Below are 13,335 nucleotides of genomic sequence, written 5' to 3'. Positions count from 1 at the left end.
GGTCAAGACAGCCGTTACTGTTTCTTCAGTAACCTTGGTGTCCCATATTCCAACCTGGAGCTTTAAAAGATGAAGATCAGCAACTCAAACTTTATTTCTCTTGTAATCACATAATGCTTTGCCATTAAGTTAGTTAAAAAGAAAAATCAAAACAGCATCAACTTTGACTTCCTTTTGTTCTTCCTCCAGAAGAGGATGGGAATTTATAACATGAAAAACCTTTTGTCAATCTCTGTGAGAGGCTGCAGCAACAGAGTTGTCTTCATTTGTGAGTTGCCAGAAGTGACAGTTTTATGTTTCCAAGACTCAATTTTACTGACTCTGCAGTCAGCATAAGTGTTTCAGACATTTTTTTGTGATTCTATCCTGCATAAACTGACCACAGTGCAAATACATTAGTTTCATGTGTGATGAAATACTCATTTTTACAGTCAAAGCTGATATCTTTTCTTAGGTTATTGAACTTTTTTGCAGAAATTAATAGGTTTAAATTATACATTTCACAAGTAGCATAAAGAATTATTTTTTTGTGAGATAATTAGCATCTTAGTATTGGGGGTTGCAGTTCGTGTATTGCAGAATCTACTTATTATATTACTACACTGAGAAGAAGTTAAGCAGGCCGCGTTCTTTTTGGAAGGAGCAGGCAGGAGGGAGAGGAGGAAACACAAATAATACAAGCCTATGTGAAACATGAATTCACACTGTCAGTCATGATTGAACCTATTTAAACATTCAGGTGTTGGGAAGACTTCTCTAGCCTTTTTATCATGTGATTTGTTTTCTTTATATGCAGAAAATCTCAGTTTGCTTCATCTCTTTTCTCTTCAAGGAACAGTTTCAACTGCAAAGCGCACAGGGATTCCAGCACCTCGGGAAATATCATCATCTGTCTCCAGAGAGCGAGCTGTATTACGTGGTCAAGCCAACTCTAGGAAAACTCAACCTAGCCCAACCTCTTCTGGTACACCCACTCCTACCAAACATGTGCGTCCCACTACCAAGTCCAAGCAAGAGAATGAAACTGGTGACAAAGCTGTTTTGGAGTCTCAGGTTAAAGAACTCCTAGCAGAAGCAAAGACAAAAGACTCAGAGATTACCAAACTCCGGTGTGAACTGAAGAAATGCAAAGAGAAAGGGTCACATAACCCTGAAGGGATGGGTGCTTCAGACCAAAACTTAGAAACATTATCACCTGTTGACATAGATCCATTAATACGAACCCTTCAGGAAAAAAACAGGACTTTTCAAAAAGAGCTTGCTAGCCTGGGAGAAGAAAACAGAGTTTTGAAAGAGAAGTTGCTTTATCTAGAGAACTCCCCTCTCTCGGACACAACAACAAGCAGTGGAGCTGACAGCAGCCTCCCAACCCCAACCACTCGAGAATCTAGTTTTGGAAGCCCATCAAAAACTGTCTTGAAAGGTGAAACAGAGGAGCACAGGCAGCATGTGAATGGGGGCACTCTGCGCAACTCAGGTTCTTCCAGCAGTGACGTAACTAAAGCTTCCTTGTCACCTGATGCATCTGATTTTGAACATATAGCAGATATACCTTCTAGGCCGACATCCTCCAATAGCAACAACTTCAAAGGTTCCAGATGCTCCACTACAGGAAGTTCTCCAAACAATATTAGTGACCTTTCTGTTGCGTCTCTTACGGAGAGGATACAAAAAATGGAGGAGAACCACCATAGCACAGCAGAAGAATTACAAGCCACTTTGCAGGAGCTGTCAGATCAACAGCAAATGGTGCAGGAGCTGACAGCAGAAAATGAGAAGCTAGTGGAAGAGAAAGCTCTCCTGGAGACTTCCTTTCGTCAACACAGGGATAGAGCAGAACAGCTGAGTCAAGAAAATGAAAAGCTAATGACTCTCCTCCAAGAGAGATCCAAGAATGAAGAAAGCAAAGCTCAGGAGGGGAAGGTCCTCGAACTGGAACAGAAATGTGCAGAAGTTCTTGAAAAAGCTCAATTTGAAAGAGAGAAATTGCTCAACATTCAGCAACAGTTAACCAGCAGCCTACGGAGTTTAGAAAGGGAGCACCAAGATGCCCAGCAGGTGATTAAAGGCCTGAGAGAAGAAAATGAAAAGCTGGTTAAACTTCTAGAAGTAGAACAGCAGAGCAACAATGCAGTGGTGAAAAATCTAGAGGACTGTAAAATTGCCTTAGAAGGCCTAAAAATTGAGAATGGTTCACTCAAAACTCAATTAGAAAGTGAGAAACAAAAGGCTGCAGAGATCAGTGCAATGGGATGTACTACTGACAGCTCTGAGGTGCAAGAGATGTTGAAAGTAGCCCATGCAGAAAAGGATCAGTTGGAAGTATCTTGTACTGAGCTTAAACAAGAATTGCTGAAGGCAAACAGCGAACTGAAGCATGTTCAAGGTCTGCTGTCTAAGGTAAAGCAGTAACAGCTGTAAAGTATAACACTTGTTTGTCTGTCCTTCCACAAATAAGTAACTGTTGGTCTTTGGATTGTTACCGAGCAGTTAATTGTAAATATCAAAAATTTCTGTTGCATTAATTAGTTTTGAATGGAAGAAAGGGTCACATGGTATTGCCTCTGCTTCTGCTTCTATATGCATATTTTTTGAGGGATAACTTCTAGCATGGCTGTGTTTATAAATTCAAAACTTTGCTTTCTCTAATACCTTCTGCAAAATTTAGTATTTCAGTGAATGGAAATGTATTCACCAAAATTGGAGCAAGAGGTCAGATTAATAAAAAATCACTTTGATGTTATTTGAATAAATATTAGCAAAAATGACATGAGTAGTCAGCAGCAAGTATTTCATTCTGGATAAATCATGAAGACAGATTAGTAACTAGTGAACTATCGATATCATTGGACGTGAGAACACAAGGGCATGAGCTAATGCCCACAGAAGCTGATATTTACAGGGAGCTCACGAATGATGTAGAATCAAGTCCCAGGTGAGAGTCTTCTGGTAAAACTAAAATATTTTTACAAAATTGAAATTCGGTATTCTGTTTTGGGATAGGCAAAATAATGGCAAAAGAAAGGATTTGTTTTAGAACAGTTTTTCCTCTGCCTTATTTGGTAGCTTGTTGCTTTGCTCCCAGCCATCTTAAGTCCATCAGTGGTTCTATTTTCTGTCTGATCCTGGATGTTCAGAAGAGAGCTGCAATGTGGGGCATCTCAGAACAAGTGTTAATATAGCACAAGGCAGTGGCTAAAGTCTCGCTGCTGCAGCAAGAGTGGTAGTCAGTGTGTGCAGCATTTCCTGGATGGGGAAGGGATCATGGGAAGAATTGTAGTATTGGCTTGTTGCAGAGGAAGAGAGCATTGCCAAAAAGCACCTCCATGATTTGAGTGATTTAGAAAAACCAGATGTCCTTTCAGCTTAAATAGGTGACCACAGCAAATGGAGTTAGTAGAGGAAGCTCCCTAGTGCTTTTGAGTGCTTGTGTAGCTGCAGCTTATGAAGAATAAATGAAAAACTGCTGGGTGCTCAGCCTCTGCAACAAACTTTTATTGCTTGTTTTTGAAACCACAGATTTCCTCCTTCTTACTCTTCCTCTCTGTTGAATTAAGCTGTTTTGCATCACTGGCTATTTGTGACACCCAAGCAAGACCACAGGCTTCTGTAAGGCTGCCCTTCAGTCAGGCGGTGCCAGTGCTGCTCACTGAATTGACAACATATGCCTTGCATTTCCATAACTTGTTCTTGCTCCGAGATCTCCCCCAACCCTGGGAGCATTGATCTCTGGGCCCGAGCCAACAAAGTGAAGTGCAACATATTCCCCCTTCAGTAATTCCAGATGTCCTATATCCAGAAAATACACTCATCTGCGGTAGCTAGTTCTACCACATGTGTTTTGATAATCCATTGGAAATGCATGTGGTAAAAGCAGCAAAATTGTTAATGTGGACAAACTGATCATCTTCTGGCCTTAAGGCAGTGATATCACTGAAACTGTGATACAAAAATAGATTTGGAACTTTCCAGGGATATCGTTCTTCTGTTCATCACCTGCAGAGGCTGCTTTGGAGTTACGATCCTTGTAAAGGAGACCTTCATTTCCTTTCCAGCATCTTGTTGTATTATCTTTCTGGTCAGAAAAGAGCACTGACATTCATAGCTTGTGTGTGTTTCCTGAAATTGTGTCATTAGCACTGAAACTCCCAAGTTTATAAATGCTTAGAACACACGGGCAGTTCTTAAGTCTGTGGGATGCCCGGTAATGTCCCTAATGAGTCATGTCTGTTAAGAAACAAAGGCAGATTTGCGGATTTCTTTCCTCCTTTCCAGGCTGAGAATGAGTGTGGTCAACTGAAGGAGATGTGTGACCGGCAGGCTGAGCAACTGAGCAGAACTAACCAGAAGTTGCAGGAAAAAACATCAGAGAATGAAGCAGATATAAAAAACCTGAAGGAGACCATTTTCGAGTTGGAGGACCAAGTGGAACAGCATCGTGCTATAAAACTGCACAATAACCAGCTCATCAGTGACCTAGAGAGTAGGTGGAACTGAAAAAAGAATTTAAGTGAACTTATTCTGGACGTTCAGTTATGGTTGCAACGGGGGGAAGAGGCATGTCTTGAGATGTCTGACAAGCTCCTTACTTTAGAATTATTCTTATTTTGTCCAATCCTTTCTGTTCATGTGTATAAATCATTATTCGAACAGTTAGTGCTGTAGAAATAATGTTAGAGACCATCTCCAAGCCTCATTTTTAGTGAAAGATATATCACCCATTCTAGAAACTGGAATTATTGGCCTTCGTAAAGAGCTTTCGGGGAAAAGCACTAGTAAGAGCTGGAAATTTGGGTTTGCTGTTGCAGTGGAAGGGGAGCTGCCATCTGGTGGAATTAGCTGCACATTTTGATTATCAGCGCTGTATCCAGCGCTCCATGGGAATGTGTACTGCATGTGTGATTCTGCACACATGATCCTGTAAAGTCTGAGTTCGTGCCTCAGAATAGTGACCTATTTTAGGGATGTTTGAGTAATAAATCTACTATTTGTTCTATTCCTGATCCACTGACAGAGTATCTTAAGTTCAGAAGCAAAATCAAGTAGGCTGCTGTGCCCTCCCATTCTTACTTTTCACCCTTGCTGTTGTCAGTTTAATATTCTTTTCCATTTTTGACTGTTCCTAGGTAGAGCAATGAAGCTGGAAGAACAAAAACAAGATACAGAGAGGCAGCTAAAGGCTCTGACTAAGCAAATGAAGGTAAGGCTCTGATTCCATGACAAAGCTGAACTTTTATTGGAATGCTGGATTTGAGAGAATTATATTTTTCTAGAACAATTGTAAATAGTTCTTTCTACATCTTTTTAGTCTCTATTCTCTTCATTCATTTCAAACTGATTCTTGGCCTGGAAGGAAAAATAATACATCCTTTGCAAATTCCTTTTGCTTTTTCTCCCTATGAATTTCTGCTACTTTGGAAAGGACATATCTGCTTTATGAAACATTAAGAGCAATGAACTCTTTCCTCTTTTCAGTGACAGTGTTTTCAGTGGTATCACAAGTCTGAATGATCAACAGGTATAGGAAGAATGTTGCTTGTACTTTTTGTATTGGAGGATAGCTGGGAGGGTTGCTTAGCATCAGTTTCTAGTTTGGCAGTCTTGTCAAAACTGTATGAAGGGGCAAGTATCTAGCTTGGCCTCAGCCTCTCCGTGACTCTTTGGTGAAATCCTGGTCTCTTGTGAAGGCTGAAAGAGTGATCAATAACTGTTAATGTGCTCAGCTCAAGTAGATGTGTTTTACAACAAGAACTTTTGTGTTGTAATTGCACTTTCTAGGAAGATACAGAAGAGTGGAGGCGTTTTCAAGCTGATCTGCAGACTGCAGTGGTTGTAGCCAATGATATTAAGTGTGAAGCCCAGCAGGAGCTGCGTGTGGTAAAGAGGAAACTTCAGGAGGAAGAAGAGAAGAGTGCCAGACTGCAGAAGGAGCTAGATGAGGTGAAAGGCAGTAACAGGTTGGTTACTTACAAGGACAAAGATTTCGTCTCTGTGACTGCTAACATGCATGCAAACAGTGTTTTGTCAGTAACTATTCGTTGGCTTGAATGTGCATATTGTCTGTTTTTAACTCTTCTGACAGGTGTTGCTGTGTTTTATTCTAAGATGTTTCTGTTCTTTTTCTTTTTGGTGATCTAGTTCTGCCAAATAGGCCATGAAGGTTTTAATCAGCAGATATTAATTATTAAATAACAATTGCCAGTAACCCTCATAGCTTTGTTCCTTATACTCTATTCCAATCTCTGTGCAGCTGTATTAAACCATCTGTGAAAAGTCTGTTTGGCTGCACATATTGGGACATCCAGAAGAGAACTACTTAATCTGAAAGGAGAACAAGGACTATGTATGTCCAAACTAAAATGAGAACTAGCTGGACTTCTTTGTTCTGCAAACCTGATACTTGTTGACTGAATGATCAGTGCGAGTACTAGGATTTCTCACCTCATGTCTCCTGTCCTTAATTCGAAACTTATTGCGTGATTAGCCATGTTAAATGGTTTGAACCATGGTCTGAGTTAACATTTAGTGCAGAAGTGATTCTGTAACACAGTGAACTCACTCGCAAAACAGTTGCTATAGTCTCAATAGTTGGAGGGGGAATAGTAAATATGACACTGGAGTCTGGAATCCTGTGAGCTAAAGATATACCCCAGCATGGTGAGCACTATATGTGGGTTCCTCCATAAGAACATGGTAAGAACAAAAGTGACTGATACAGCTTAAGTTGGAAAAGATATGTATGCCTTACGATGTGTCTTCTATGCAGTGCAGGACCTTTCATGTAGCCTCTTTCATTCCAAAATTCATACCACAATTGTCATACTCAACAATATGAGATGAAAATGGAGATGCATTAGAAAGAGGAACTAAAATTTATAAAGAAGGTAGCTCTCTGCTCTTTTATTGCATTGGCACAAGATGTGCCAGGGCTGTAGAGATGAAAATTGGTACAAGGTGAATGAAGGAAGACAAAATAACACAATGAAACTGTTTACCAAAAATACGTGCCAAATTAGCTTTGCTATTCTAGATTGTTCCAATTAATCTCTCTCCCAGTAGGTTGATAGCAGCTGATAGAATAGTGACAGGAACGTGGTGAATCCTGTCATTCCTTCCGGGTGGAATAACAGTCCAGCTTATGTTCCTTGTATTTTCTCACAGTTTTCCAGTCAAGAGTTTCCACAGAAGTTGTACAATAGACAGGAGTAAAAAGATGGGAGGGATTTTTTGTGGAGGTGTATGGGTCAGAATTGCTGGATAGAAGGAATGGAAATTCTTTTTCAGAAAAATAAAAGAATGCATTTAACCTCCAGTTTCATTATCAGAATCCCCAGTGTATGCAAAAAAAGCTACCACAGAGTATATATTAAAACCAAATGATTACCAGGCAGTACTTAACTTCTGGGCCTGGTTTTCATTCTTCATTTTTCCTTAATGAAATTTCTGTTGTTCAGAGTAGGGTAAGGAACACAACTGCTTTTCCCAATTTAGATGTTAATCCATATGTAAAGGCAGAGATCATAAACTTGTCATTTTCCTCTTTATTCTTTTGTTCTTTAATCTGAAGACAAATGTGTTTAATTTATTTAAATTGAATAGAAGATGACCTGTTAATTTGCAAACTGGGATGTTTATTTTCCATGTATAAGGAACATGGCTGCACTGTGTCAGCTCTTTGGCATAAGAAGCCTGAGCTGTAAATATTGCTTTTGAAATTAGATCCCTAGAATCTGTATATACATAGCTCCAGAAGGACACATTCTGACATGTATGTAATTAAGTCAATTTTGGCGTTTGGCCCTCCCTGTCTTTCTCATATGTATAGATAGATATGTGTTTGTCTTTTGTTTTTGTTTGACTGTCTGTCTAGCTTCCTTGGAGTATTACATTGGACCTGAAGGCAAAAATACCATCTACAGTGGGCAGATATATTCTCTTTCAAAGACAGGTGCTGAGCTCAAATTTTGCATCTGTCAATTTAGGTATAACAGATTTGACTGTGTGTGTCACAGTGTCTGTTCAGAGAGTTTCATCATTAAGTGCTATGGAGAAGATAATGAAGCCTATGTAAGTCATTACCTAAATAAACCAGTGATCAACAGCTCAGCAATGAAATGTTAAAACTCTGCTGACCTTTTATAAAACAAATTCTTGGAGTCCCCAGAGCTACTGCTGAGAGCCAGTTCTACACTCCCAGTTATTCTTGCATTCCTGAGGTCACTGTCCTCACTAGCCCCACTGCTCCTTTTACCCTGAAAGTTCTGGGGATATTCTCATCACTGCTTTAGTCAGCATTCACACATGCTACTGCTCAGAATCAGCAGTGGATTCTGGTATGTGTGGTGACTTTTAACGCATGCTCAGCACCAGTGGAAATGGCTTCTAGTATGATACCTTAACACAGTCTGTAAAGTATCCCTCATATTTGCTAACGCTGAGCAGCTGTGCACTCAACTGAGTATCTGACAGTCCCTGGTGAAAGTTTCCTGTCCGATTTCTAATCTCTGGTTGGAAAATGTACTTTCCAAATAGTTTGCTACTCAAAGGTTTTTTTGGCAAAATCTCAGCCATCTCTTGAGGGTCATTAGACTCCACCTCGTAAATTGATCTTGAAGCCAATTTATCTCCTACAACTTCCTGCCATTATAATGTTTGCCTGTGGCTGCCTGAGTTCCTGCCTCCAAGTTTGATTTCACCGTTACAGTCTTCAAATCAGACAAAAAGTCATTTTTGGTTCAGGAACAACCAAAGAACTTGCAGAAAAAGTCCAGATGAGGTCATCAGAGTTCATCTGAATGAAGGTAAGAGCCTCCCAAAGGCATCTTTAACACAGATTAAATGTCTAATTCTATGACTAAGAATGGTGGGGGGAGGTTGGACCAGCATCAAACAAGAAATGGAATAAGGAGGAGAGGAGCTCACTTGTCCCACATTAGTACTGATTGAAACCTACAAATTGATTAACTCACATGTTCTGGACAGTCTTTTATGATATTTTTACATCCTAATTAATGTTTTTTCTCTGCAATAAAATGGAAAAGCTTACAATCCACCGTTGTGTAACTGCCTCCTCAGAGGTGGTTATTGAGGTTATGCAGCCTCCATACTTGGAGGTTTTAATGACCAGACTGGATAAAGCCCTGAACAACCTGGTCTGACCTTGTAGCTGACCCTGCTTTGAGCAGGAGGTTGGACTAGATGATTTCCTGAGGTCTCTTCCTACCTGAATCACCCTATGATCCTGTAGTAAGTCTCCTCTTTTCAGCAAACTTGCCTTGGAAATAAACTGTTTTTTCTAGCTGTTTTAGGAACAAATATTTAAGTGGTGGAAAAAAAAAAAGTGGTATATTGGGTCTGTAATGCAAAGGAAGACAATTACTGCAAGAAGGACCGTAATTAAGGATGGCCCTCTTTGGCTTCATACACACACGTTTCCAAGCCTGTTCTAGCAATACAGTATTCAGCAGCCATGAAAGTTTAAAGGTCTTTCCTTGAATCTTCTCCTCTGTCTCCAAGTTCTCAAAATGATTTTGCTGCTCTGTGTCTCACTGCATGTGCAGTGGGAGTATAACACTAAATGCCATGAACCAAGAACATGGAGGGAAGACAGCTGGGTGGGGAGTAGTACTCAGAAGAGAGAGAAATTATATCCAAAATTAAATGAGCCGTTTCCTAGAATAATGAAAAAATCTAACCAAATCTTCCAAAGGAGGATTGTATTGTATCCCACTAATTTTTCTGTTCTTCCTCCTAAAGTCTCAAATGCCACAGCATGGCCAGTGTTATATGCTTTTTCTCCTGGAATTAAGCTTGTACTCTGTGTGTATTAAAACCTGCTGTCAGTCTGTATGTGCTGATGTGCTGCTTATTTGTGCTTGTGTTTTGCAGCTGTTCTGTCTTACAGAGGTCTGATCAGTTCATTCTGCTCTCACTTAAAATGAGCAAACTAGAATGTCAGAGCAGAGTCCTTGATGAATTGCTTCTTTACTATATTTAGTCACTCCTCAGGGTTTTTGGTATCAAATGGAGATTATTCCAACTGCTTTGGTGTAAGGACTTTGAAACAGAAACTCTGACTGAGGTAGATAAATTCTGGTTGCCTGGGCAGATTCATGTACCTAATTTGAATGAATCGTACTAACTGATGAGAGGAGAGGAAAGCCAGGAACACTGCCGTCCCTGTCCTTTGAAACTGATTCCCTGCCTCTACATATTTAATTTCTTCCTATCCAAGCAACATAGATTTTCTTGTATTTTGTATTGTTGTTTTGCACATCATGCCCCAGAGTGGTAAGGTGTTCCTTCAGGACTGCCCTAGCACCACCACCAGCATTTACCTATTTCCTCTTTATTTAATGATGATGGGATGATTAGCTGTAAAATACTGGGAGCTGTACCTCAGAATGGGCATTATATTGCTTCTTATAACTTCCCCCACTGTTGTCTGTATCTCCATAGGTGCCTGATCTCTACCAGCTAACACAGTCCTGCATGGAAGCAAAGCCAGGCTTGTGAGACACTTCAGGACATGCCTTCAACTTGCAGTTGAAAAGGGAAGTTTCAATTGGAGAAAGCACCTCCAGTTTATTATTGCCCTGCAAAAGTCAAGTGTATCGCAAAGTGTGAATGCTGTTCAGGTCCACCTTCTCCCCATGGGCAGGAGCCTATATCTTTGTTTCAGAAGGCTTCCCTCTTCAGAAGACTCCTTGAGGCGGAAAAAGTTCTGAATTCATTTTAAATCGACTAAGCCATAGGAAGTAATTACAGAGATTTTGGAGACTGAAATAATTGGTGATTTTTTTGGAGGGAAAGGATATTTTCTCTGAAACAAATTCAGACATACCATTTTAAGTTTAAACAAAAAGAAAACTGAATATGTATGTCTAATCTGTAAAATTTAATGCACATACACATTATGTGTTTTCCATATAATACTGTATTCATAAATCTATGTGTGTGTCTAAATATACATATGCATACAGATCTGTATGTATACATGCACACACAGACTCAACTGATTCCTGAGTTTGCAGCTGGGCGAGTTGCACATGGAAGTTAGGTTACTGGATCCAGCACTAGAAACGTGAGGGGGTTTATTCGTGTCAGCCGCCTTCGCGGTTTAGGGTTCTGCTGCTGCACTGACAGCGCACTCGCCGCCGGGTGGCGTGTCTGGCTCAGTGCGTGTTGGGAAGCGCAGGGATGCCCAAGCGGGGCCGCGTGCTCTGGCTTTCGGCAGAGAACATCCCATGTGAGGTTCGTCCTGGCTGAGAGATTTGCTGCTGGAGAGAGCAGATGGAAAGGAAGTGAATATATCAAGCCCCTAATAAATATCCTCTCAGAAGGAGCCATTCTCGTACCCTAAACTCAGGTGAAATATATGATCAGGGAGAATTTGCTTGTGTTCAGCTTTGCAACTGGAGACCCTGGAGGGAGCTTTACTTGGATGCTAAAGAGAAACTAAGAAGTTGCCATCGCTGCCAGGAGACCATCAGGATTCATTCTAGGACTGGAACTTCCTGTCTTGGCTGTGGGGTTCCCATCCTTTGCTCCTGGACGTGAAGACCTAGCAGGGGCCTGGTCTCAGAGCAGGCTAAGCCAGAGAATTCTGAGAGCTGTCATGGCTTTGACATGGCCTTCTCCTTTGTGCCGTGCTACAGGAATGTATACACATATGCACACTTGTGTTGCCTTTCTTTTCCATGCTGGCAGCTGTTGAATGTTGATTTTTATGTTTAAGAAATATATATTGAAGTGCCAAATAAATGTGTAAGTGTCTGGAATTGTCTGCTGCCTGCTCTTGGCCTCTCTTCTGTTCTGTGCATCAGCAGCTGTGTGTATCTCTTATTTGTGTCCTTTGGAGTTCAGGAGGATTCACAACAGCAGTGCCAGGAACTGTGTCAAAGACTATATTGCAGAGCGATTATTCCTGAAAATGTGGTTCTGGGGTTCTAGGGCACTTGTAATTAAGAGATCATCAGAGCAGTTCAGAAATTTCTGAACACAGGAAGGCCGCTGTTGCCAAAGTCCATACATTAAACACAGTAAAGTTTACATGGTTCTCTGTTGTCTACGTAATCCAAACCTTGCCATTAAAGAAAAGCTCATTGCACTACTTCTCTCATCGATGAATGAAACTAGTCAGCGGTTATGTGAAATGGGTTCTGCACATTTGAGTTCCTTTGTGGCTAAAGTGCTCTGCTTCCTCCTGGAGCTGCTCCACTTAAGCCAGCTGCACTTGCAGCTTTTAGCTATGTAAACCATTCATCCTTGTTTCAAGGAAAGCATACAGCCACAGATGATAGTTTTTTCTCAACTCCATCCTCTTTGTATCATGGCTTAGTTAGTCTTCTTGGATGGCCTGAGCTGTACTAAGCTAAATTAATTCTATGCACTAGGAGTCGCTTTTGGTTTGAAGGTATGGCTTGTCATTAATCTATCTAAGTCATGTTCTCCTATACTGTCCTCCTGAATTTAATGCAAGTTGTGCTTCTTCTGCCTCTCTTAGAAAAAAATAAAATAAATATATGTAGACATACGTGCTTCCCCTTATCATACAGGTTTTTCTCTTCAAAAATGAAAAGTACTCACCAAGTTTTGTAACTCTTCATGGCTTGTTGGCTTGCCTGTGTGATGTTAGTTGAAGCAAACAGGTCTCAGCGCTATTCTACATAGCTTTCATGCTGAGATTTGCAGCATGAGATGCCTCCATTTTCTGAAGTTATTATGTTTAATCTAGGAGGTTATTTCAAAGTGCATTATAAACCTATTACAAATATACAGACTAAGATTACAGGAAGCATCCTAATGAATCTGGAACTATTAGCAGCTCTAGTACTTGAATCTTAGCGATTACTTAGTACAATGACAGTATAGTGGCATATGATTTCTCGAATTTTTCTGTGGCATGGCACAGGGGCTGGTGTAGTTACTCTATTTCGTGTGTTTGCATCCTTTTGCAATCAAAGGCTGGCTTGAGGAGACTAGGCTGAGAGATTTGAGCTGTTCTCAGAGTTAAATTCTGACCAATGATTTGTAGGTTAGTTGGAGATATCACACTGGCAGCCATCCATCCTTTATAATGTGTTGTGTTACCACTTGGTACAGTTTCTTTCTGTCCAGATAAAATCTAGAACTAACTCCCACTGTCCTGCTGATGTGATGGCTGCCTGGAGCATACCTTTGGCTTCCTTTATTCTCAAGATTTACCACTCTGCCTACAGGCATTTACTATTCCTTTCTTACTCAGATAATATTTCACAAACTTCATTCATACTCTGCCTACCTGGATAATTAGACAGAGCTCTTGCATAATGGTGTATTTAATTCTTGAAAGCA

General features: G+C 40.5%; 1 protein-coding gene across 3 annotated transcripts in view; it reads left to right on the top strand.

Annotated features, from left to right (window-relative positions):
• The window catches only part of SPECC1 (sperm antigen with calponin homology and coiled-coil domains 1), a 92,071-nt gene that overhangs the window by 44,974 nt on the left and 33,762 nt on the right, over positions 1-13,335 (top strand). For all 3 annotated transcript variants that reach the window (XM_064523217.1, XM_064523218.1, XM_064523219.1), the window contains 4 exons: positions 833-2,400; positions 4,276-4,487; positions 5,131-5,200; positions 5,779-5,957. In XM_064523217.1, coding sequence (XP_064379287.1) covers positions 833-2,400; positions 4,276-4,487; positions 5,131-5,200; positions 5,779-5,957 — 2,029 coding nt within the window. The remainder of the gene's footprint in view (positions 1-832; positions 2,401-4,275; positions 4,488-5,130; positions 5,201-5,778; positions 5,958-13,335) is intronic.

This window comes from Dromaius novaehollandiae, chromosome 19 (genome assembly GCF_036370855.1).
Source record: "Dromaius novaehollandiae isolate bDroNov1 chromosome 19, bDroNov1.hap1, whole genome shotgun sequence".
In the NCBI taxonomy this organism is placed as follows: domain Eukaryota; kingdom Metazoa; phylum Chordata; class Aves; order Casuariiformes; family Dromaiidae; genus Dromaius; species Dromaius novaehollandiae.
Note: the sequence above shows the minus strand (reverse complement) of the source record. Positions and strands in the feature narration are given on the sequence as shown.